The sequence below is a fragment of the Cucumis melo genome, chromosome 7, assembly GCF_025177605.1.
Source record: "Cucumis melo cultivar AY chromosome 7, USDA_Cmelo_AY_1.0, whole genome shotgun sequence".
In the NCBI taxonomy this organism is placed as follows: Eukaryota; Viridiplantae; Streptophyta; class Magnoliopsida; order Cucurbitales; family Cucurbitaceae; genus Cucumis; species Cucumis melo.
Window position 1 is genome coordinate 26608433 of NC_066863.1, and position 26900 is coordinate 26635332.

General features: G+C 27.0%; 3 protein-coding genes across 4 annotated transcripts; 1 reads left to right on the top strand and 2 right to left on the bottom strand.

The window, feature by feature from the left end:
• Positions 1–6780: 6780 nt before the first annotated feature.
• On the top strand, positions 6781–7431 carry LOC103494870 (zinc finger CCCH domain-containing protein 54). The gene has a single exon (XM_008456252.1). It carries the CDS (start codon positions 6781–6783, stop codon positions 7429–7431), a length of 651 nt encoding a protein of 216 aa, XP_008454474.1.
• A 5992-nt stretch (positions 7432–13423) lies between these two features.
• Positions 13424–15135, bottom strand: LOC103494461 (oleosin Cor a 13-like). Its single transcript, XM_008455648.2, has 2 exons — positions 14759–15135; positions 13424–13882 (listed from the first exon to the last, which is right to left on the bottom strand). Exons 1-2 carry the CDS (start codon positions 15046–15048, stop codon positions 13744–13746), a joined length of 429 nt encoding a protein of 142 aa, XP_008453870.1. The 5' UTR covers positions 15049–15135; the 3' UTR covers positions 13424–13743.
• A 1860-nt stretch (positions 15136–16995) lies between these two features.
• On the bottom strand, positions 16996–19254 carry LOC103494460 (ubiquitin C-terminal hydrolase 12-like). 2 transcript variants are annotated; one of them, XM_008455646.2, is made up of 6 exons: positions 19085–19254; positions 18774–18906; positions 18470–18639; positions 18094–18373; positions 17427–17593; positions 16996–17323 (listed from the first exon to the last, which is right to left on the bottom strand). In XM_008455646.2, the coding sequence occupies exons 1-6, from the start codon at positions 19134–19136 to the stop codon at positions 17181–17183; spliced, it is 945 nt and encodes a 314-aa protein (XP_008453868.1). In that variant the 5' UTR covers positions 19137–19254; the 3' UTR covers positions 16996–17180. The 2 variants fall into 2 exon arrangements, with proteins under 2 accessions (XP_008453868.1, XP_008453869.1); XM_008455647.2 differs by lacking the exon at positions 18470–18639 and having other exon boundaries at positions 18094–18297; positions 19085–19250.
• Positions 19255–26900: the final 7646 nt, after the last annotated feature.

The following is a 26900-nucleotide window of genomic DNA, read 5'->3' on the forward strand; positions in this document are numbered from 1 at the left end:
TGTTTTATGGGCATCACTTCAACTTCAACGATAGGGCATAATTAGAAATATGATGTAACGCAACCAAAATTTTGAACTGATAATTGAATCAATTATAAATCTTTTACTTGTATCATATTATCTAGTTTTTGTTTGAACAATATCATTTGGAACTTAGATTGAAATTTTGACCAGGTCACTACTATTGAGTTAAGTTCGTTTCAGTGTAATTTGAATGAATTAATAATGATAGTTTAAGGAGTAATCTTTTTAGAATTACGTTTGAGAATTACGTTTGTGAATCTTTTATTAGTGTAATAATGCATCTTTCGGAAGATTAATATTTGTAGAGTATGTTACAGGTGGAGTAAAAAGGAAATCAATTTGAAATAGAATTCTTAAATTGTCATAAGTCAATTAATTTAGATCAAAAATTATTTATACTTTAATTTTTAATCATTAATCTTTGACATCATTTAACATTGAGTTTACTAAATTTACCATAAGGGTAGATAAATGGATGTTTGGAGGATTTAAAAAAATTATGACAAGAGGCAATGGATTTGGAAGTTTGAAACTTAATTAATATAAACTTATAAGTTTCATACAAGATTTTTTTATAAACAAAATGTAAGCAAAGTGTAACTTGATATACTTTTAAATGTTTACGGTTAAAATTGGTATAATTATTCATTCATGGTTTGGATTGATACAATTCTTGAGTTAAGTTTAAGCGAATAATTTAATTTAAAAATTTTGATTCATAATTATATCGATCCTAATTTTCTATTTTTTAAAATTTATACACATTTCATTTTATTGATTTTCTTGCTTTGTTATCGACTTCTATCGAATATTTAAATATTAAAGTTTTCTTATAAATAAAGAAAAAATATATTTTTTTAAGATTGACTAGGAATCACCAGGGTTAGTAAGCAAGAGTCAAAACCATGGTCCATAAATGGTAATTCAAACTCATTGTTTGTTATGTGTGTGCTTTTTCTAAGTTTAGTCGATAGAGTTTCTTGAATTTTACTATTCATGTATTGCAATGTCAAAAACATTCAGATGAGATCGATTATCCTACTTTATGGAATGTTTGAATTAAATCTTGGGTCAAGTAAGTTGGTTTTTTTTCTCTCGAGAGCTTTGATTTTAGTGCAATTTGTGTCTAACTCAACCCTTAATGTTGAAGTCATATTGATTTAGGATAGTAGTGATTGAGAGTTAGAGGTTTTCACATGACAAAAGAGTGTGATTTTGATTCGCTTGGGTTTTTGTATTACAATATTCATATACAAAGAATACCAACACTTTGAGCAAAAACATTTGAGAAAACGAGTAAATTTAATAAATCAAAAGTCACTTAATGATTCTTTAGCTTCCTAAAAACTTGATTTCACTTCTAAAATTTAGCATAGAAGGATTTGAATATCGGTTTCTTAGAAGCCGAGAGAAGCTTACAAACAATGGTGACAAAACAAACGAAATTGAAAAAAAGAATACGATTTTTATTCGATGAAACTTTTAATTCTTTGCTAAATAATATCTGCAATCCAAATAGATGGTTAAAGCTGGTGATTGACATGCCATATTGCAAGTCTTCAAAAGTTAAACTTGTTGGAGAGGGAAAAAGGTTACCAAAATTATGTTAGCTTTTGTCATTTTATGGGAAAGAAAGAAACGCTCACAAGAAATTGAGTCACTTTTCATAATATTCTTTTGGACTTGACCCAAATAAATACATAGATAATATATAAGGTTTTTCTTTTTTTTGAAAAATAAAAAAAAAAACAAGCTTTTTAAGCTCTTTATATTTCCATGAATTATAAATATTTATAATAAAATAATTTCGAAAAAAAAGTCCACACACATACAATAGAAAATATAAAAAATGTCTAGTCAACCACACCATGCGCGTAATATATTTGGTACACCTCTAGATTTGGTTGGCTATTTGGTACAAGATATTTTAGATTTGGTTGTTTAGATTTGGATCGCTAAAGGATTTTTTTTTTTCAAAATTTGGTATGTTTAGATTTTGTTAAACGAAACGATTTTTTTTTCAAAATTTGGTACGTTTAGATTTTGTTAAACGAATTTAATTTTTTTAAAAATAATTTAGTACACGTTTAGATTTGGCTACTCCAATTTAAACGATTTTTTCAAAATTTTTATACATGATTTTTTAAAAATTTGGTTACCAGAAAAAGAAGAAAAACGATATAAAAAGAAATCAGATTTGGTTACCTAAATCTAAACGATAAAAAAAAAAAAGAGGAAAATAAGTAAAACGATGTAAAGAAATTGCTGCGAAAAAAAGGAGAGGAAAAGAAGAAAACCAATAGAAAGAAATCGCAACGAAGATGAGAAGAAAGACGAAAGGTAAAACCTGAAATATTTTAAAAATGATCAATTTTATGGACTTTATTATCGATCCGTAAATATTTTAATAGTTTGTTATATTTATGAAAATTTTCGATATAATATAATATAAAAAAAAAATTATGAGTTAGTTTATGCGTAGTTGCAATGTATGGTGTTCGTACTAATGGTTTAATTGATCAAATTTATCAATGTAATAATAATTTATTTTGATGACTCTTCATCACATTAATAGCTCATAATTAGGTTTCATTGATCATAGCCTTTCTTTACATGGGGTTCTATAGTTTTCTATTTTTTCTTTTAAATTGTGCTTAAATCTTAATCATCCCTTCAACTATGAATTTTGCATTTTTTTTTAAGTAAACGTTTAAAAAAATGGTAAAAAAAGAAAACTAAGAATGCATTATTTTTAAAAATCAAATCCGCGTTAATCTTAATACGTAAGAATCGATTTTAATTTTATAAACAATTTAAAAAGGAGATAATAATATAAAGATACTATATATATGAAAGTAGTATTTATAAGCTTAATTTTTTAAAAAGGACAATCAAACAATTATCCAATGATGCAGATACGTTTTTTCCTTTCTAATATAGTATGTATGTTACTAAATAATTGTACCATAAAAAACATCAAGGTTTGCAACATGAGAGATGATTTTCCTTTGATACCGTCATTTAATATCTTTTCATCTTTTGATCATTACTTTTGTTGCGATGTAATCTTTTGTAGATTAGGGTTTGCAAGTCAATATTTTATGTTCTTCACAAAGATATGATTGAAGAATGGTAATCGACTTACCGCATTACACGTGCTAAGTTTCCAAAGAAAAATTACTTTGTTGATATGTACCGTTAATGCAAAACGACAACTCGTCATCTTGTTGTCTTGCATTAACGGTATTGTTATAAGAATAGAAATCAATATCCGTTTGTTTTGTTTTGTTTTTCCTTTTCCTTCTCATTACCCTAATACTTCACATGAACATATCACTAATGATTATTATAACTTGAGAATAATAATAATAATAATAATAATAATAATAATAATAATAATAATAAATCATTATCTTCTTCTTCTTTCTTTTTTTAATAAAAATAATTTTAATTGTTATTACTAATCATCATTGGATTTATCTTCTTTTTTCTTTCTCTATTTTTTTTTAAATCTTTTTAATTCTTAAAGGATTTATCATATGTTTCTTTGTTGTAGTTTCTTTTAATTTGGTTAAACCAAAATAATAAAAAAAACGGATGCCTATTTAAAGGGGCACTTTTCAAAAAGGCTTAGAAAGAAACATTCAAATAAAGCTTTAACGTAAATAAATGTTTATTATTTATTATTTATTTTTAGGGTTATTTTCAAACCAAGCCAAATAAAATAAAATATTCAAAATATCACCGCTATTTCCTATAGACTACAATAGGCTACTATTTATTTGTATCATGATAGAAACGGATACTAGTCTCTATATCTTGGTCTACTCGTCGCAGATAAATTGTGATAATTAACTATATTTGTAAACATTTTTAGAAGTGTTTTTCATTTTATTATTATTATTATTATTATTATTATTATTTGCAATTGCATTTGCTCTTTTTTCTTTTTCATCATCTTTGTAAAATAGACATTCGTAAAATAATAAAAATTCTTATGGATAGAAAAAAGAAGAATTTATTTTCTATACTTGCATAGATTTTGCCAATTTATGAGTAGTTTCATTTTTTTTTTGTTGTATTTGAAAATGTTTCAAATGACGAAATATTTCAGAAAACCTAACCAAAACTTCTTAATATTTATTGGCATAATAATACATTAAATGGAAAACTATATATTATTTTATAGTTTGTTTTCTTTTTTAAATTAAAGTTAAAATCCTATTTTATTCTCACTTAAATTATTTTAAGACTTTTAACTTAATTTTTCTTTTATAGAAAAATTAAATGGTTAGCATGGTAGGAAGAAAATTAGAATTTAGTCATCGTTATATGTATTTAAAATTTAGTTTCTATGGTTTGATAAAAACTTTACAAATGTTCTACTGTAAGAATCATTTCGATACTTTTCATGTCATAAAGATTAAACTCTATCCTTTTTTCAAATCATAAGGATCAAATTTATTAACTTTTCATTAAAATAAAAATATAAACTCCAAATTCTAGTGCAATGTACATTTTAAATGTCAAATATTTCATTTCATTTTAAATCTCTCACAATTCATTTATCTTAATATTTATCTTTTATCTTTAGTAATTAAATTTACAAAATTCAATTAAAACTATTTTTTAATTTATAAAGAAAGGTAACCTCTAGTAGTTTTTTAAAATTGATATAAATTTTGAAAACATTGTTAAAATTGAATAAAAAACAAATAAACGACTAAGTTCATAATAAATCTTATCTAAAAAATAATAATCATACTTTATATGGTGACTCATTTTATTTTTTGTTTTTCTAACCCTTTCTTACCCATGTAAATGTCATTCTCTCTTATGTCTTGTAGAAAAGAAATTAGAATTCTTAACCAATTTTACATTTTTTCTAAAAAGCAATTTATTCTTTTAAAATATTTCTAAAATCTAAACACAACAAAAATATAGAAAACAGTAGATAGAAGTGATGTTTATATTTTAATCTTTTTTCTAAAAAATGTATAAAAGTGATCAAATGGTTATCAAACAAACGAGATCTAAATAATTATTAATGAACCCTAGTTGTTTGAAAGAGAAAAACAGATGGCTAGGATGCTGTGTTGCAAAAGCAACAAGTGGCATGACAATGAGGCAAGTGTCTTCAGCCTCTCCAATGGCTTCCATGCATCAATATAATTCCCATTATTCATTAATTTCCCCTCTCTTAATCTTCTCTTACACGGCCGTTACTGTTGGAAATATACACAGAAAACATTACTCCAATCTTCCCACCTTGGGTTCTAATTTAACCCACCACTACGGTTGCTTTTTAACTCGCATAGTTCGAGTCGATGAACTCTCAAGTTTGTGTTGGATAAGTTTATGAATTTTTAAAAGAGTGTTGAATGTTTAACCTAATTTGATTTTTACATAAATTTTTGTATTCTTAATAGCCTATCTAACATATTTTAAGGTTATAATAACACTATTTTGGTTTTCGTGGTGTGTTTTGGATTTATTCTGTTTTAATTTAATTGTTTCTAATAAGTCTTAGATTTTTAGTCTTTCAAAGTTTAGGGAATTACATCACGACAAGCTAGTGGAATAAGGACGATAACTCGCATAGCTATATTAATAACAAAATAGTTATACTAATTTTTATGTACGAAAAGTACCACGTTAAATATGTTCGAAAATGCTAATGTGTATATATGTTTGTATATAAGCGTCATAAAATTTAAAATATATAAATCACTAATTCACAAATTTAATAGACAATTAATTCATTTTATTTTTAATAAACGATTAATCCGCCAAAGTATCAAATACGATCTCGAAACAAAAATGAGTAACTTCGACAAATTGATCGATTAGACATTCTGTAATATGGAAAACAACTTTACTAGGGATAAAATTTGCAGAGAGAAGAAAAAAAAAGAGAAATGTAAAAGTATTTGTGATTTAATCCAAAAGAAAAAAAAAAGAAAAAGAAAAAAAAAAACAAAGCATGTTAAACCCTTACACTGTTTTGTTCTATAAATGAAACCACTCTAATTCAACCTTTTCCTCTGTGCTTTGTTCATTCCCCTTGAAACCTGAGCCCTTCTCTCAAGCTCTCTCCTTTTCTCCACAATGGTGTTTCTCTCTCTCTCTCTCTCCTCCTCCTCAATCCATAATTTCTCTCAGGTACCTTAATTAATATATAATAACAAAATTTTGTAAAAACCCCATTTCTCAATTCCTTATTTTTAATTAATTCCCTTCGAATCCTTTCCTAAAGTTTCAATTTTTATATTAATTACAACACATTTGTGATTTGTTATTCTTGCACTCCAATTAATTCATGTGTATGTATCATTTTGCACATTTTACCAAGTTTTTTTCTTAAAATTAAAGAACCCCATTTCTCAATTTCTTATTTTTAGTTCATTCCCTTAAACAAAACTACTAAAGTTTCAATTTTTTGTTATTAATTAATACATTTATGATTTGTTCATCTTGCAGGTGAATAATCAGTGCACATATATACATATATATTGTACATATTTTTTTTATAAAATTGGAAAACCCAATTTCTTAATTTTTCAATTAAATTAATTCGTTTGAATTCCTTTCCTAAAGTTTCAATTTTTTTAATAAATTAACACATTTGTGATTTGTTCTTCTTGCAGGTGAATTAAGTAATATATATGCAAGTAAAAACATGTCTTGATTGGAAGGAAAAGAAAAAGGGAGTCGTTATTATTTTTTATATTTAATTTAATTTTTTCATTGAGAAAAATGTTTCAAGGGTTTGTTTTTGGGATTAATGACGTGTACGGCCACGAATTCTCCGCCGTGTCACTGCCGGAAGTCACGGTCGGTAACTTAACGGAAAAAGTAGACGACACGGCGGTGTTCAGCACCGACGAGTTTCGGATGTACTCTTACAAGATCCAACGGTGCCCAAGAAACCGCAGCCACGATTGGACGGAATGTCCGTATGCACACCGTGGCGAGAAGGCGCAACGCCGTGACCCACGGCGGTTCAATTACACTGCTGTGGCCTGCCCGGCTTTTCGATCGGGGAGCTGTCCGAAGGGAGATTTTTGTGAATTTGCTCATGGGGTTTTCGAGTATTGGCTTCACCCGGCTCGGTACCGGACCCGGGCCTGTAATGCCGGCCGATTTTGTCAAAGGAAAGTTTGTTTTTTTGCTCACTCGCCGGAGGAACTCCGGCCTGAAACCAAACACAAGTTTAATTTGAATGCTCAACGGCAGCGTGTGGCGGTGGCTGCCGTTGAAAGTCCGCCGGAGGAAAAGAATGACGGAATTTTGGAAATCCCCGCGAGGGAGAACGGCGGTGGACGGAAAAATGAACGGAGTTTTGGATTTGATGTGTCGGAATTGGAGTTGCCGCATATTGAATGGATATCGGAATTGTTGAAGTAAATTAAATAAATAATAAAAAAACATTCGGGGTTTATTCTCGATGTTTTTTTTTTTTTTTAAAAAAAAAGAAAATCAAAATATGTAAAGATTTCTTTGATGCTCAAAGATTATGTTTCAATTACTTGTTGATTGATTTATTTTGGGACTTCTTTTAAGAAGTTTTTTCATTATGTATATTTTATGTTTCAACATCTGTGTAAAAGATGAGCATAACAAGTGATAAAGTATTTGTACTTTCAAATTTTTAAATTAAATATTTGATTTTTCTTGCTTCACATATTAATTCATTTTTGAATTAGCATTCCTTATATATATAACTTTTAATTCAATAAACTAATAGAAGATTTTAAATTTTTGAGTCGATATATAAATGTATTACCAAAAAAAATATAAAAAAAGAATAAAAATTAATGGTAGATATAGAATATAATCTTTAAAAAGTACTACACTAGTGGGTAGGGAAGGAACATAAGAAAATCATACCTTTAGTAGGATTTGAAATGATATAATTTTAGAGATGATGAGCTAAATTAAGAAAGTGAATATCAAACACGGGACTAAATTAACAATACCCAACAAAAATATAATTGTTGCGTGGAATTTTAGAAAATAGCAAAGTATCAAAACTATTTACAAAATATAATGAAATTCATTAAATTATCATTCATTTAAGTTATTTTCTTGTTATATTTTTTAAATAGTTTCGTTTTTTTTTTATTTATAAGGATTAAACGATATTTATTTTGTTTGGGCATATTCTAACGACTCATCAAAATTATTATTTGCATTCTTTTTCTATAAGCTAAGTAAGTGTGAAAAATCAAATGAAATAAACCTATATATATAAATAATAAATTAGATCTGTCAAACTTATTTTATTCTACACATATACTCAAAATGGTATGCTTCTATTAATTTTGGTGGACCTAATTAAAACATAACTTATTGAAGGTGTGTCACTTTAATATATATATATATATATATATATATATATATATATATATATATATATATAAATGGTTTAAAATTTAAAAATATATATAGACTAAATAAACACAAACTATTGCCTTTCAAAAGAGAGAAAAAAAAAAAAAAAACACAAATGTTGTGCATGTTAAAGCACATAAACAATTTTCTTTCACTCTACACTATATATATCTATATGATATAATCTACACTTATATATCATTCTTTTCAAAAGTTTTAAGTTTTAGTTAATGTTTCAAAACTCTATTATAACAATAAATACATTCCCTTGTAATAATGTTAAAGGAAGGTTGAAACATATAGAATAATGTTAGGACCTTGACGATCGTTTAAAATATATGATATGTTATCCGAACACGTACCAAATATCCATTATTTTAGGTCATACCATACTCACTTTTAGGCATGATCTTAAATTAATTTAAAATTGATTCTTATTACGATTGTTCCTACTTGTTTGAAATATTTATTAAAAAAAAAAGAGTAATTAAAAAGGGAATATGAATGCTTTTTATAATTAAAAAAATGAAGGACAAAGTTGATGTGGTATCTTTTGGTAAATAGTTAGCCTAAAGTTTTTCATTATCTAATACTCTCAATTTACCTGTTGTCAACAATGCTACGTCAACAATGCTTTTCTCTTAAAAATAGGGTGAAGTTGAATGGCAATGATCTTTTAAAATCTTTTGGTTGTCGTTGGAGCGCAAAAAAAAAAAAAAAAAAAAAAAAGAGAAAAGCTTTCCAAGATGGATAGATTAATCTGAATCAATCCCATGCAAGGATATAACGATAATTGCTCTTAACTAGAAGACTTTTCTCCTAGCTTTTTGTATTTCTTTTATTAGGGCTACCTTCTCTTACATCATTCTCCACCTCCTAGTTTGAATATATATCTTACTTTTATCTTATATTGTTTAAATATATCACTTTTCATTTGAGAATATTATGAAAGTACTGGAGATATATAATAATGGGGTGTTCAAAAAATAGTTGAAAATCCAATCGAAATCAAATGCATGCAGTTTGATTCAGTTTATGTTAAATCGAAACTAACTCTTATGCGGTTTGGTTTGGTTTAAGACATTAAATCAATACTAGAATCGAATCAAACCGCTTTATTTTCTTTTAAAAAAAAAATTAATATATAAGTATAACTCGGGTAGGGTATAAGTGTAACTTTGTAGAAATTATTTTGATGGATTTTTAAACTTCAATGTTTGAAACTTTGATGTCTTGTACTTAATTAATTACTGTATAGAATTATTTAATATTTATTTGTAGGACTTTTATTTATGTATACTGTTCATAAAAAGATTTCAATTATAATATTTATGCATAAGCAGTTCGGTTCTGATTCGATTTTATTTGTGTATAAGCAATTCGATTTTGTTTCAATTTGACACAGATGAACACAATTCAATTCAGTTTTGGATGAATTTTCTTTTTTGCATTTTTCGATTTGGTACAGTTTTAGCTTCAAACCGAACCGATAACACTCCTATATATACTTTTTTTTAGTAGTTAAGATGTTTAAGGTTACCAATGCCACTGATTGTTTTAAAGGGATTATGATATCATAATTAATTAAGTAGGAAGAGATGTAATAAAAGCAGAGAAATTGAAGTTTTGCGTGATGGGGTCAAAAACAAAAAGTTGAACTTGAGGAGTTTGGGATAAGAAGCCATAAAATGAACTAAAGACGAAAATTGATTGCATGAAACTGTCACATAAAGGATATAATATACAAAATCCATTGTCTTTTTAGGCTTCGTTTGGGTCACACGTGTGAGTATGTGCAACAAATTAAACAAACTGCCGTGCATTTTCGTGTCCCCACCTACCATCCTTAACTTTCACTTCTCGCCACAACACTACATATATCTATACATCCCTTTACACCTAAATTTACTATAATTCAACCATTCATAATTTCACATCTAATTTAACCCTATGTATTGAAAACATTCAACATTAAAAGAAAAAAACACACCAAAAACATTATTCTTTCAAAAATTGCTATATTATTCTTATGACATTTATAAATGATTTGAAACGTTTATGAAAGTTTGAAGGTAATACTAATATTTTGAAACAAGATTTTTCTTTTTTTTTTTTAAATAACCAAAGTTAGATTTATGTTTAGTATTAGCTGTCTCCTTGTCTCTTTAGATGAATATGGAAGAAAGAGCTAGGAGGCAGGAAGAGGTCTTTGGCTAGGAAGCCGACTAGCGACTCACCTTCGGGTTCTTTCTAGTTTGCGCGGAGGTACTATTTATTCCTTTAGTTCCACTTTCTAATTTTCAATTTCACATGTTAAATGAATTTGTGAATTTTTAAAATTGTCAAATACAAGTTCTATTAAATATAAAAAGTTGAGAGTTGAAGTAATAATCGGATAGAAAATTGATTGTTCATGATCACGTTTTTATAAATTTAAAGACTTATTTGATACGCTATCTCACAATTTAGGGATTAAATTTGTAATTTTATCTCTTTTAGTTCATGATTCACTTTATTCTTCGATAATTATGTATTAAAAGTACTTTCATTATATTTCAATAAAAGTAACAACTCGACATTTTCATATTACATCAAAATTCTTCTCAATTTCTCTCTTATTTGTCAAAATTTTCTCAAAAAACCCCTTTTTTCCCCATGCAACCCCCATCCCCCAAAAAAAATGAAAAATGTTTTCCGTCATAGTTTCCCTCATAGTCCCCACTTGTGATTTGGTGGAAGTTCTGTTTAGTAGTTGCATTACACTCGGAGGATTGGTTCCATTTGTTACCTTGATTGGAAATATACAGGTAATGCATATCACCTGTTATTGAATGAAAAATTTATAAAAGGAAAAAATATATTATTATTTTATTCTCCGAAGCATTTCTACATCGAAAAATTGAAATGTGGAGGCTCTCATATACCTATTGCTTGACTAATAAATTTAGACCCTTAAGGCACCCAAGTTTTAAGAGGAGGGAGGAGATAGACAAATGAATATATGTCTACATCTCCACATGCGTGCACCTCACCCTCGGACGAGCATAATTCCGTGCATTTCCCTAATCCAGTTTTAATAATACACAGTTTGATGAGATGTTAGTTATTAAACATGCATGGTTAGATAAATTTATGAATTTTGGACCAATAAGAAATAATAATAATAAATTGACAATCCAGCCTAACCCAATTTAGTAGTTCAAGAAAGACTTTAGAGTCTGTCGAATTTCTGGAGTTCTTTTTTAATGGATTTTAGCTTGTTTTGAATTAACAAGAAGCACCTTTTTAAATAATAAGAAAGTCCACTCAAACCCACCTTTTAGTAAATTTAAACATGGAATCATACATCATACATACATAAGAGAAATTTTTATCTCTTTTCCTCTTCTTGTAATGTAGATTTTCTTGCAAACTGTTGTGACAAATAAAGAGAATATGCATATACAGTTTGGAAATATGAACTGGTAGATGAAGAGGCGACAATTACCTTTTTATTCGAGGGAAAAGGTTCGTAATTTTGAATATCAAAGGTGGTTAGCCATGGGAGGGCTAGATGAGTTCAAGGGGTTGCCCCACATCAAATGTTGCCTTTGCTTAGACCTTGTCAGGAAGGTATGTATTTTGTAGTACGGTATGCATTAGAGTAAATGTACATATAATTATAGCTCTTTGATCGATATATTTTAAGGTTCAATGTTATCAAGTATGAGATCATCCAGCATGTAGAAGGTAAGCTTCTTACTTGGTTCTTGAACCCGAACTTATGCTATTTATGCAAAAAAATTTGGAAACCTTAGACCAAATTTTTATCACTCGTGAAGTCGCCCAAGATCTCGATGGAACAAAGTTGAAAATCTGATAAATTGGTGGAACACTCGTGACAGCATCAAATCTATTTGCAAAGAAATTATTTTCGATCTCATTACTGTGCTCGCAAGATTTGAGACGATATTCGAGTTCTCACGAGTCTTTTGGTCCACAAGCTCTTTGCAAATTATATGTCACTTTTATAGCTTTGAACTCCTTTATATTGGACTTTATCTCTAATCCATTTTTTGTTTTCATCGGGTACTCTATTGCTATATATTTAATGAAGTGGAGATGATGAGCTAAGAAAGTTCCCACCTAACGAAGGTATTCGGATGTACTCTATTGATATATATTTAATAATAGAACGGAGATCCACCATCGAAGATATTCGGACCTAATGGAGATATTCAGATGTTCTATTGACATACATATATATATAATAGAATGGAGATGATAATAAAGATCATATTTTATTGATATATATATAAATATAGAATGGAGATGATAATAAAGATCATATCAGAAAAATGGAAAGGCTCATAGAATAATTTCAAAATGTGCACAAATTGAAATTATATCCAAGTGTTCGGCCGAACTAATTAGAATTCTAAAAACGCCAAATTCCGAAAGAATAAATTTTCTAAGTTATCTTTTTAATTCTTAAAATTTCGCTTGAAGATAAAAGCGAAATTTAATTTTTTCTTCATTCAAAAACTAAACTAATTTCATTTTGATCTCATATCAGAAACTTACCACTAAAATTGAACCAAAACAATACATTTAACATTACTCTAAAAACTTACAACTAAAACTGAACCAAAATAATACATTCAACATTAGTCTGATTTCAATTTAAGTTGGCCTTTTCCCCAACCAAACAGCAAACATTACACCATGGAAATATAGAATGAAACAAAGTCGAATCCCACAAATTGAATATCATTCGGATGGAAACAAAAATAATCAATGCCAATGAGATTTTGAGCATCGTGTCAACGACTATGTTTAACTTACTATTTAATTTCCTATAAAAACCAAAATGGATCGCTGTAGAACCAAATATAAACATCTTTTTACAACGAAAAATACTTACCATGGAAATTTTGTTGACACTAGATTAACTATTGATATTAGAATTATTACCAATAGGAAAAAACTAGAACATACAAAGTGGAGCAATAATTATATAGTAGAATTGAGAACCAATACACATTATATATTATTCAAACTCAAATATAATCCAGGTAGTACTCCACCATTTCAGTTCTTCGATCATTAGAAAAAAAGACAAAAACAAAAGAAAAATGAAAAAGCCAAATGAGAATACGTACAAAAGGGAGGAAAAGAAAAGGAAAGGTCCCTTACAAAGACACTTGAGAGAAAGCTAATTAAATAGCTTTCTGTACAGAAGAGAAGACATTATAACATAGAAATTAACGTACGACACTTCAAAAGAAAAAAACACACAACCAAAAAAAAGGGGAAGACGAACCCATTGTTATGTCTTTGTTCTTTTTAAGAAGTCTGAGGGCCAGAGGTGTGTTGCTGTCCGAATTGCTCGGCTCGGTCCTTCATTTCTCGAGCTTTACTTGCTAGCTTGTGCCGAGCTAGGTCTAGTTGGTCCGCTCCTGGTGGGTGTTTCCCTGTCACATACCTATATGACAGTGTTCAAACACACACATTCAATTAGTACTTCAATTAAAATACTATTTCTCACAATTCAACCAACTAGTGACCTACATTATTATGTAATCACATTACAATAAATGTTCAGATATTTCCATTGACATTTATTATACAAAACAATTCATTAAAAATATAGGGACTAAAATTGGGAAGACTGAAAATATTTTGCAAAAAAGACATTAAAATCTAAGATCCCTAAAATAGAAAAATGGGTTTCATCTCCACGGAAGAAAAATGTTCAAATTCTATGCCAAATTGAAAAAAAAAAAAAAAAGCAAAATAATTTCATATCAAAACTAACCTAAGTTCTAAGGACAAAAACATGTTCAAAAGTTTTTTCTTCAAATATAGTCAAATAAACTTAAATATCTACAAATATAGCAAAATATCACTATTTACCAGCTCAAATTTTTCTGTTTTTATAAATATTTTCCAAATGGCTACCTGTCCTCTAAAGTATATATAGATCTCTAAATAGCATAATGCATATGAAGAAAATCATATATGAAACTGATATCCATAAGCTCAATTTTAAAGGGAGAAAAAAAAAAAAAACAAAATACCAAATGGTTATTAAACCAAACCTAAGCTAGTAAGTAAGCATTATGAAATTCATTTGTTTTGTTGAACTACTACTTAAAAAACTATAGTCTTACCATCACCAACAATATCACATCTTCGTAGACCCTAAACATTCAATTTCACTAACATGCACTAAATCTATCCTTAAAAAATGGTTAAATATCACTACTAACATGATTCATAAAAAATGAACAATATTCAGAATAATTACCATCTTAAAATGAAAAGTACAAAAAAAAATTTAAAAAATATATAAGTATACCTGTAGATCCATGAAAAGACAGTAATGCCAGCGACCCCAAACCCGCCGGACGCCAAGAACCCCATTATAAGAAGGGAAACGGTGATCACAGCCGGGACAAGAACCGGGCTGAAAATGACGAGCAGTGGCGTCGCGATGGTCAGAGCAATGACGGTTCCGGCGAGGATGAGGCCGGAAAGAACGAGGAGAGAACCACCAGCGGTGGCGGCAGTGGCGGCCTTGACAACCTGGTAGCGCGGCTGCGAGCCGGTCTGCTGGTGGGACGGCTGGTACGGCTGATGTTCGGCCATTGGAGAAAAGAAAAAAAAAGATGAAGAAAAGAGAAGTGTTGAAATTATCTTAAGAATGATATAAAAAGAAGATGAAAATATAGTGATAATTGTGAGAAAAGAAAAAGGGTTGTGGTGTAAATATAGAGAGAAATGGAGGGTGGCGAAGTAGCACGTGTTGAAGAGTACTTTGGCACGTGTCGAGAACGTTCTTATGCATGATTTGCATGTAAACCAAGTGCCTTCTTTCTTGACACCTCAAAAATATATATCCTAATTTCTTTTGGAATTGGGGAAAATCCATAGGATTGTTATTATATTGCTATAGTTATATATGATATTAGATCTTTCATTATTTGTTAAAAATATATTTAAATTAGTGTATAAACATTCTATGATTTGATTAATTAATTTCTCTATTATTTATATTATATATAGAATTGTATTTATTATGATATAGAGTCTTTTTGTTCAGGTGGGAATTAATTACTAAAAAGTCAAACTTTTATTTCTCCAATTTCATTGGTCTAAGGTGTTTTGAATATATGTGTGTGTGTGTGTGTATGTTTGATAAACGCAACTATTGAATCTAATGTTGGATGGTTTATATTTTAGAACTCAGGTTAAGATCAATATTATTCATCAAAAAACTATTTGAATTTATCTACGTAAAGATAGATTTAGAGTATGCAAAAATGAATTTGGGGATTTGTAAGGAGATTTTGTTGCGAAGGAAATGGGGGAATGGCCAATGTGGAAGAAAGAGGTATTGGGCTTTAGGAGAATCGATGTATTAAGCCCATCATGATTCGACGCCCATGCAGTCTAATTTAAGAAAATTAACCTTTTATTGGAAGAAATCGATTTTATTAATTAAAAAAAAATAAAAATAAATAAGATATTAAATAATATAGATTTTACCTTCATCTATCTGCAAGTCCTAATTTTCATACATCAACTTTTTTTAAACCATTCAAAACTTTGAAACTTCTCTTCCTATTCTCAGCTTCAACTCATTTTTGTTTTGAGAAAATTTAAACGTTAAAAAGTTTGTAAATCATCTCGCAAAAAAACCATCTTTACGTTCACTCTCGAACTTATCTCTTAATTCATTCTAATTTGTTGTTTTATTTTCTTGATTTGAATGGTCCGATTTTGAATCAATTTGAACCAACCAACTTGAACCAAGGCAAAAAATATGTATACTTCATATAGCAATAATCTCAAAATCGTAATCAAGTTAAAGATATATAAGGATCAAACTATTTGTTACTTTTGAAAATATGAGACCAAATAATATATTATTGAATATACCATACATTTGAATCTAAAAGAAAATTGTCAAAAATAGAACATTTTACAGAATATTTACACTTTCATACAAAAATCAAATGTAATGAATTTTATTCTTGAATGGTTTTATTCGTAGATCGTTTAACATTCTTTCCGAATTTTGGAAAAGATCATCTTTACTGAATATAAACATGAAACAATGAAAAAAATATATAAAACACGTACAAATAAAATTATGAAAAAACTGAAAACAAACAAAGAAAGAAAAAGATTAAAATACAAAAACCTAATTTCATTCCTTCTTCTTTCTCATTTGCACGCACCCAACTTCTTCATGCATCATCACCTCTCTTAAGACACTGGAGAGAAGATCATTAACACAATACTGATCATTGGAGAAGACAATCATTGTTGCAGCAGTTTCTGCAGTCGTCATTTCTAAACTCGGCATTGTCTGCTTTTAATTACATCGAAGAGAAATAACAGATGCATGCAACTGTTGTCTGTTTTGGAGATCAGGCACATACCATAGAGTCTTGTAGTACTCAACCAGGAGTTTCTAAACTGATCTTACTACCATTGTCTCCCTTTGTTTATTATAAAAGAAAAACCATCTTAATTATTTAATAATAGATATATGGAAACAAGAGATAAGGAGCTGGGGGAGAGAAATAATTAATATCTAGCTCAAACTCCATTATTTATTTACCATGCATTATTACTTTGAACACAATTCAATATGATCATGTGTGCAGTAATAATGTCTCTATAAGATCAGTACATTTAATTAATAAAAATATACAAATTATAATATATGGTAAGTCAATGTAAGTTATCGAGACAAATGATGCCCATGATTATCAAAATTCATCCACAGTTGACATAGCCACAATTCTAGCTTTGAGATAGAAAGCATCATTTTGCGAATGAGTACTAATTTCTCTTCTAGACAAGAACTCATCAAAACCATCGCCATGGCCTGGGGTTTTAAACCAATGTTCATCTGCAAAATCCAATTAATAAAAATAATAATAATGTCACATAACATAAGAACCTATAGGAAAAAAGAAACAAATGGAAATTAATTTCAATTAAAAAAAACTCACATGATTTGTCAATATATTTTTTGGCTGAAAAGTTATAAACACCAAGGAGAAATTTTGCATAGATTTTCTTCCCCAAAGGAATGGTCTCTGAATTATCCAACTTCAAGTAAAGAGATATATGTGAAGTCTTTCCCAAGGAATTACCATTTGGGTATATCTCCATTCTCCTAATAAATCAAAACAAAGATAAGGAGTCAGACACCTTTTTGGTTATATTAATTAAAACCCTCACTTAATGGTTATATCAATTTTAAACCCCGGGTTTTTCGATATCTATCTCGAAAAACTTATAATCTGAATCAATGAAACTTTTTAATTTTCATAATTAAGTCAATCAATATAGATCCTTCATTGTGATTGCCTTTAAAAATCATTAATGCATTACTTTTAAAATATAATTCTTTTAATATATGATATTAATCAAAGGAAATTAGATCAATTATAAATTGATTTATCAATGCATCAATTCACATCCAGTTTCTTTGTTAAAAAACAGAAGTTTCGCACTAGATTTTTCCAAACTAAACGGAGATAGATACATTCATACAAGTTTAGGATTTAATTAATTTAATACATAATCCCTAAAGTTGTTTAAGTATATAAATTGATATTTTTCGAAAAAGACAAAAATGCAAAAGATTAGTTTAAATGAGCTTTTTTCACTAACCATTTTCTTCCTTTGACATTGAAGGGTTCGGAGATATAAGATTGATTGGTTTTAGCAGAAAATGAGTATAAGGTCCAAAAATAGGTGTCTTGTTGAGGCTCTCTAAAAATGGTTAATCTCTCTCCCTTGTTTGAGGCTTTAAGTATAGAAACTTCAACTCCAAATGTACAACTATTGTTCACAAGGAAGCCATTGGAGGCTTTACTGAAAACATTATGAGAAATCAAGTGAGTGAATCCATGTTCACTTTTCATTTTAGAATATTTCCTCATTTTCCCATCTGCAAAACAAATATATATTTATAATAATTCCACTTGACTATGCAACATTGCAAATTTTGCACAAATAATTAGAAAAGAAATATGAAAAAAATTACCTTGGATTGTTAAATAGTTATCTCTGATTTGATCAAATATAAAGAATCTGAAAATTACCCTCACTTCCCAACCAAGAGGAAGATTATTATTATCATTAGTTGATATAGCCAAGAAGAGAGAAATATGATCTTCCACTTCTCCATTTCCATTTGGATATAAAATTAATTTCCTAACGCATATATATAAGAAATGGAGAGATTAATTAATTATAATGCCTTAAACCCTTATTAAATCATGTTTAATTTCAATCTAAAATATAAAGTATTTTCAAAATTATTAAGTTTAGTTTCCCAAATTAATTACCACATGTAGCCATCAACTTCAAAGTCTCCTGATTCACATTTCTTCATCTCTATTTCTGACAGCACTGAGTAAGAATCAATTTGAAATGCATAATGAGATGGTGGATCAACCCTCCTCGATTTAATTGTAATTTCTGCATCAAGAAAATATCATATGCAAATTAAGTTAAATAATATGAACGCTAGTAAACCAAAATAATTTGGGTTATTATTCTTGCACTTCGATACATGTTTGCTTCTAAAGTTTGCTAAACCTAGAGAAGTCGATATAAACTTAACAATATAATAAAATAATTTAAGATGATAATATACCGTGTTGTCGTTCATCTTTTATTGATTCATCGTATGACATGTTATCATCCATAGTAATCTTAATGTTCGGTTCTTTTTTCTTCTTCTTTCTTCTTTTATTGGCTAGCTAACTATATATATATGTGGAGTTTAATGTATGTTCCTTCTATACATAGTTTGACAATTGAAAACAGAACAAGAAAGGAAGATTCAAAGGTTTTGGTAATGATTTATATTATTCTTTTCTTTCTTCCAATCATGAAAATATAATTGAAAAATAGAAAAGATATTATATATATATATATATATATATTATATATATTATAAAGTGGTTGCTTCAAAAGGATTTCAACCCAAATCCTTTTCTTGCACTCTTGTTAAACGAATATATGTTAAGATAAGAATAATGCAAGAATTATTCCTTGAGCACAAAATTTTGTATCCTTTTTTCCAAAATTTACTAATTTGTTATATCCACAGAAAAAGTATTTGCAATAAATGAAATAATAAAACTATTTTCAAATATAGTAAAAGAAAATACCAATATAGCAAAAAGTTCGTTGTATATCAATAATAGGTTGCGATACTCTACTATATCGTGATAAATTTAGATATTAGTCGATAAACCGTACAAAAATGGTTAATAGTACTTTATAATTAGGTTTAAAACCAATATAGTTTTATTTATTATTATTAAAATTTTGACTTAATATTTCAAGTAATTTCCTAAATTGTTGGGCTCTTTAGAATGATATTAAAAACTAATTATTCTTAAAACTTAAAGGATTTTTAGCTTTAATATGGATATTTTTTAAAAAAAATTATCATAAATTACAAAATTGTTGAAAATATTTCGTAAAGTATTATAGTCTAAGACTATGTGATATTTTGCTAAATTTATAAATATTCTAGTTTATTTTGTTACATTTGAAGACAATTTTTTTTTATACTTGAACAATATTTATAATAATCATCAATACATTCGTAAAAGAGTAATGTTGTTTTTCTTATTATACTTTAGTAAATTTGATTCCCAATTAATTAGTTTCTTTTATGAAATTTTGATCGTATATTAGAGACATTGAAACTCTTATTTACCCTTTAACAAGAGATAGATTAGTGTATATTTTTGTCATCCACATTATATAAATTTTTGTCATCCCTAATACTTTGGATTATTAGTAAAGTAAACTGAAGTAATCTCTAGTGTTTTATGTGTTTACATTGACTTTATATATAATAATTGTAGTATATATATCATTTTCAATGCGAGAAATTATTGAAGTAATTTTCAAGATCACAAATCAACAACCATTTTATTTTTCTCTTTTTATATTAATCTTATTTATATTTCTTTTAATAAATGGTTTTTCACAAAATGAATTCTTTTATTATTATCTGATCTGTAGAGACAAACAAATAAATTTGATTATCTTTATCTCTTTATTTTCTATTGTGATATAGAAAACTATTTTTCTTTTCATTTTGAAGAAAAAAGATAAAATGTGAGTGACGGAATTTGATGAGATAAGCAATTATATGTCCGGGGGAGGAGGGGACAATTCAATTATTTCAATCAATTCCATATATATCAATCCTTTTTTTCTTTTGGAAAAATTTTAAAAAAATTTCCATTTAATTCTTTTACCTAAATAAATATAGTATTCTTCTTTTTTCTTTTTTTTGGTTTAAAATATGACAATTATTTTTTTAGTATATATATATATTCTTTCATTCATTGGTTTTCAAGCTTTCTTGACTTTATTTTAGGACTATTTTTTAAATTAAGTTAAAATTTTAAAATTTTAAAAAGTAGTTTTTTTTTTTTTTTAATTTAGTTGAGATTTTCAAATGATCTTGCATGTACTCGAGAATGATGCATAGCAATGTAAGAATGAGAAGAAATGGACTCAAGTCTAGAAAATAAAAAATAATTGTAATTACTAAACGGGATTTTAATATTTTGTTTTCAGTTATAAAAATTATAAAAATTAAGTTGACAATAACTTTCTATATTTTAATTTGTATGATTATTATTCTTTTCATATAATTATTTATAATACATTAGATAATAAATAAATTTATTTAATTAAAAAAGAAATTTGAGTCTAAAATAAATAATATAATTACGCAGTTTACGATTTGAAGTCCAAAATAAATCGAATGAAAAAAAAATGTAGTTTTTAGAATTTGATCATAAATATTAAAAACAATATTATTTAAAAACATAATCGAGATTACATATCAAACACCTATTAGATAAGTAAATTCATAAAAATCATAAAAACATAGAATAAAATTCACAAAGTTTAATAAACATGCCCTTTTCCAAAATTTGGATGGGAGATTTTATTTGTTAGCGTGACAATTAAAACGAAGATCTAAGAAAAAATAGACATAACTTTTAAATCTTGCAAAACCTCACACTTGAAAATATGTGTTTTAGATACGATCAAACTAGGTGAACTTTAATAATTTTCGATCCATTAAAAATTTATATGATAATAAATGTGTAATAAAAATTTAATCTCTAGCATATTTGAATGAGTTTAAAGCAAAAATTGTTTCTCATATTTAAAATGAAGTCATGGTAGTGGATGATTAATAAAATAATAATGATAATGTAAAAAGGTTTTAAGAATTATTTGAAATGTTTGTACCTAATTTTTTTTTTCCCTTTATTATTATTATGTTATAATTAAGGGGAGAAAAATATTACCATTAAACTTTTTTATATTAAATTCTTTTAAAATTAAAAGTCCAAAAAAGTTACTGGAGAAAATTTTAATTACTCTTTTAGAGAAAACGAGGTAAGACATCATTATAATTACGTTTAAAAGAACAAAAGGCTCAAATAATTCAGGAAAAGAAACTTGTTCTTCCAACGCCTTAAAAGCCAAAGAAATGTGCCAGTAGTACATTATTCTACCGAGGAACATGAACAAAAGAGATATTGTCAAACTCTTGCTCATAAATCATAGCTTTATGTATAAGATAGGAAACTTCAATAAAGATTCTGACAGTCAACAGATCAAAGATATTAAACCTTCGCATATGGCTTTGCTCTTGAGAATTTTGATTTCGTTGCGCCTTTTTAATAAACTTGAAACCAACAAATCGAACTCATTAGAAATGGTCGTAAAGCACCCAACTCAGTATTTATTTAGTCGTAGAGACTTTTTAATATAAAATTGTAATTATTTATGAGGTAGGACTTAGGAGAGATGGAGATCTCTTTTCTTTGAGTTTGTTTTGGTCTTTTTATCAATTTGTCATACTAACATTTAATTTCACAGGAAATAAAAATCTCAATCTCAATCTAATTTCAATTTACGAATTTCGCTATTAATTTATCACAAACTTTACTAAGTCTCATCTAATTTCTATTTTCCCAATTTACACCATAAATAAATTTTTAGTTTCTAGGTTTTTAATAAATTTTAAATTTAGTTATTTGTTGTTAGTTTACTTTGACTTATTTAAAATCATGTCTGTTAACCATTCACATTTTTGCTATAAATTTTAAAAAATATTCACAAATTATATTTAGAAAAAGTATTCTAAATAAAAAAATTCGCAAAAGTATAACAAAAATTTCAGATTCTATTAATAATAGACATTGATATATACTTCTATCTACATCTATAATCCACATCTATAAGTGGATTGATAGAATCAGAAAGCTTTTCTATATTTCGTAAATATTTTAGCTCATTATACTAATCATTTTTTTGCATATGAGTTATTTAATGAACTTCGAAAAGATTAAGGATATCGTGTTTGTATTGACTTTCTAGTGTTTATATATATATATATATATATATATATATATATATATATATATATATATATATATATATTTAATAAACACTTACAAAGTTATAATATAAAATTATTCTAAAAGCATATAATCATCAAATAATAATCAAAGAGTTACGGTAAAAAGATGTCTCAATTATTTATTTTTATATGACGTTTTGAAAATATCTAAAACTTCGGAATCTCTATGTACATACAAAATACATATATATATATATATATATAGATTAAAAAGAAAAAAGAAAAAAGAGAACTAATTAAGTTAAAACAAAGACCTCATGGTATGGTCCCTACCAAAATTATAAAGCAAACAACTTGAGAAAATGGTAACCAATTTCATTGTCCAATGTCTTTATGCATTTAACATCACTCTCATTCACACACCAATACAAAATTACCCTCCAAGGGATAAGATCATCATAGTACATATGATAGAAGAACCCTCAATTTTCATCATTAATGATTTCTCTTTTATACGACACCTTTTTATGCAATAGATCTAATTGATTGTTTTGACAAATGTGGTGTGAGAGTGGAGTGAGTCCAATCTCAAACGTTTTGAAAATACTACTCGCGTCTTATATATCGATTAAATTGTGTGTTAACACAATAAATCTCTATACATAACCATTTTATCATCAACATTTTTTACTTTCTTTTGGTTTCACCCAGAAGAAACTTTCTTTTGCCAAAATTTTAAAAGCTAAACTCCTAAATTTCTTTTGTTTTACTAAATAACCCTTGTTTTGTTGATTACTAAGAACTAAGGAACTCTCTTTTCTGTTCTTGAAGCTATTTTTCGAGGTCGAAGTCAACTTTTTTATTTCAATCGAAAATTTTGTAACATTTAGAGTGACATTAACTTCTTATTCACCTAGAAAAAAAAGGTTGAATTTGATCAATGGAAAACGAGAAAATTATTTTAAATGACAGTGCTTCTTAAAATATTTATAAATAGAGCAAGATATTACAATTTATTCGTGATTGTCACGATAGACTAACATAGACTATTATTTGTGCATATCATGATACAGATAAATACAAATAGTAATTTATCTTAATCTATCGTGGTAATATTTTGCTATATTTTTGTAAATATTTTTGTTCATTTTTCTATATTTAAAAATAGTTTTTTTTTACATATATAGAATAAAACTGAAAATATTTACAATTAGTATAACAAAATAAAAAAAGCCCATGAAACTCGTATAACTTGAGTTAATCATTTCATAAATTCTAAATTTGTCATTCCAAAAAATTTTCATCTCCTCTTCCAGAATTTATTCCTTCTTCATCATTTCTCATCTTTGACGTCATCTTTTTCATAAAGACAATATTTTTTCTTTATTTTTTTTCATTATCAAGGATTGTGTGCTTATTCTTTTTACACCACACGACCGTGTACCCAATGTCTATGTTTAAAGAAAAATTAAGGTTTATGAATTATTAGTATTTTCCTTTTTGGAATTTTCCATTTATGAATTTTGTTTTAGTGGTTTCTTTGATGTCTATATACATTCCTATGTAAAACATCATTATATACTCTAAATTATTGTGATTTATTCAATAATATAGAAATTTCACAATCTAAACGATCAGTTGTTTATCCCAAGATAAACAGAGATAAACCACTATCGCTAATAAATCGTTTAGATTGGTACAAGATCGTTTAGATTGGATACACGATCATTTTCTCCTGACTGTGTGGCGGATTGATCGCGTGGTATTTTTTTTATTTCACGTTATGAGCTTGTGGTCTTTTTCCTTTTTCAAAATTGTTCTATGCGGTAAATATTTTTCGATTTTTGTTTTATTTTTTTGAAAAAACCCCCTTAAAAATGGTTATTCAATTCTAGAACAAATTTAGAAGAAAAAAGAAAGGAGTTGGCCAAAGTTTTGTCACTGCGTTGAGAAAACTAAAAAAATGAAAAACATTTTAAGATTCAACTGATAATTATTTTGCTACCAAAACAACAATTACACTCTTTTTTAGTTCAATAAATGGAAAAGAGAAAGACGATTAGCATATAACATGTTCGTATACAAAATGAACGATTAAGCAATACGAAAACGTAAAGAAATCGACATAGAGATATATGTGGTTCCACACTAATAGCATGTTAGCAAAGACCTTCTGACTAAGTTGTTTGTAGCTTTCACACATACCGAATTTAACACATTATTCCAACCATTCGTCAACTAAGTTATAGTGTTTGAAACGATCTATTCAAACAAAATAGAAAACTTAAGAATAAAATTGATAGATCGAGCAAATAAATATGATTTTGTTTGTATGAATTAAATTTGAAAAGAAATGAAGAAAGGAGAAATTAGTAATGTTAGGGAAATTTGTGGGGAAGAAGCACTTATTGGATTGTAACATTATTTTGTTTGTTTTGTTTAATGATTGAATGATATACGAATTCCCCTAAATGCAATGCATCTCTACATCTAAAGCTATGTTTGATGAACATTGCCAAATTTGGGGCTGCGCCCATCCTTTCTTTCTAGAAACATACCAACAACATATATAACCCTATTTTTCGTTTCGTATTCTCTAATTTTGGTCACTATAGTTTTAAATATTTGATTTTAGTATATATATTTTTAATAAATCTTAAATTTAATACTCATGATTGGTTTATTAATGATTTATCAAAACAAATTTATCGTAAATTATAATTGTTTTGTATAAGTTTAAATTATATATTCACTCCCGTTAGAAACCTAATTAGATTTATTATTTATTAAAAATAAAAAGATTAAAATTGGATATTTGAAAGTATAAAGAAACTAATATTAAAAATATATTTATATAAAAACAAAAACTCAGTGATATTTTTAATTCAGGTTTATGGCAACTTGATAATAAATATAGGGAAATTTGCAAGAATAGTAGAAAAAAAATTATAATAATAGAATTTATGTCACTATATTTTTTTTAATTGAAAAATAGTAAATTTAAAAGCGGACAGTTTTCTGATATATTTAATTATTGGTCATATTTGTCATATTTACAATATGCAAAAAAGATGTGTTAGACTGTTTTTTTCTAAATTTATTTTTGTCATTTGATACAATTTTTCAAAAATATATTTGTGAGAACTAATCTTTATTAAAAAGAAAAAGAAAATTATATATAAAAATGATTTAAATACACTTTAAATATTATTTGGAGTGGTTTTTAAACTTTCAATTAATCTAAAACAATATCTCAATTAAATTAAATGCTTGAAAATGTAAAATTCGAATTATTTAGTTGTTTCTCGTTAATTAATTTTTGCTTTATTTTTCATTTGTTAAGTTGTAACCATCATGATCATTAAAACAAAGTACTTTATTATTGGTGGCACTGAGAGGTGAAAATAAATTATTTGTTCTATCCCATTAAAAATGCTTTTACTTAAAGTGCTTTTGAAATGTTAATTTTATCAACAAAAAAAAAGTTGAAGAAAATATTTTTAATGCTATATATGTTTCTTGTAATATTGGTGAAGAGAAATAAATATTAATGTTCTATAAAATAGAAATCATGTTTAAACGATAAAATGGTTGAAAATATTTATAAAAATATAGTAAAGTTTTAAATTCTATTAATATTCGCCACTTATACAATTATCTATAATGAAATTGAAATTTCTCTGTATTATAATGATATTGGTCATACTTTATTGTTTATTTTCTTTTTATATATTTCATAGTTTTTTTATTAATACGATGAAAATGTTGATTAGACTTTTATATTCACTTGAATCTATTCAAAAAGGTATGATATAACGATGAAAAAAGAAAAAAGGTTTGAATGATCTACGATCAAATAGACAAAAGCCCTCTAAAAACATATACACATTTTAAGTAAGAATGACTAAAACTGCTTTAGTTATATATCTTAAAGGCAACTTTATTGTTTTTTTTTATTATTATTATTAATTTAAAGTACTTTTTTGTGTCTCTTTTTCTAATAAAAAGTACTTATGTGTTTTTCAAAGTTATTAATTATATTACTAATAAATTAAAT

Excerpts from the sequence above, each read along its gene's own strand:
- LOC103494870 (XM_008456252.1), top strand. The coding sequence starts at position 6,781 with ATGTTTCAAGGGTTTGTTTTTGGGATTAATGACGTGTACGGCCACGAA.
- LOC103494461 (XM_008455648.2), bottom strand. The coding sequence starts at position 15,048 with ATGGCCGAACATCAGCCGTACCAGCCGTCCCACCAGCAGACCGGCTCG. Across the intron at positions 13,883-14,758 it reads GTCTTTTCATGGATCTACAG|GTATGTGACAGGGAAACACC; the intron begins GTATACTTATAT and ends ACTGTCATATAG.
- LOC103494460 (XM_008455646.2), bottom strand. The coding sequence starts at position 19,136 with ATGGATGATAACATGTCATACGATGAATCAATAAAAGATGAACGACAA. Across the intron at positions 17,594-18,093 it reads AATGTCAAAGGAAGAAAATG|GAGAATGGAGATATACCCAA; the intron begins GTTAGTGAAAAA and ends TTGATTTATTAG. Across the intron at positions 17,324-17,426 it reads AAAATATATTGACAAATCAT|ATGAACATTGGTTTAAAACC; the intron begins GTGAGTTTTTTT and ends TGGATTTTGCAG.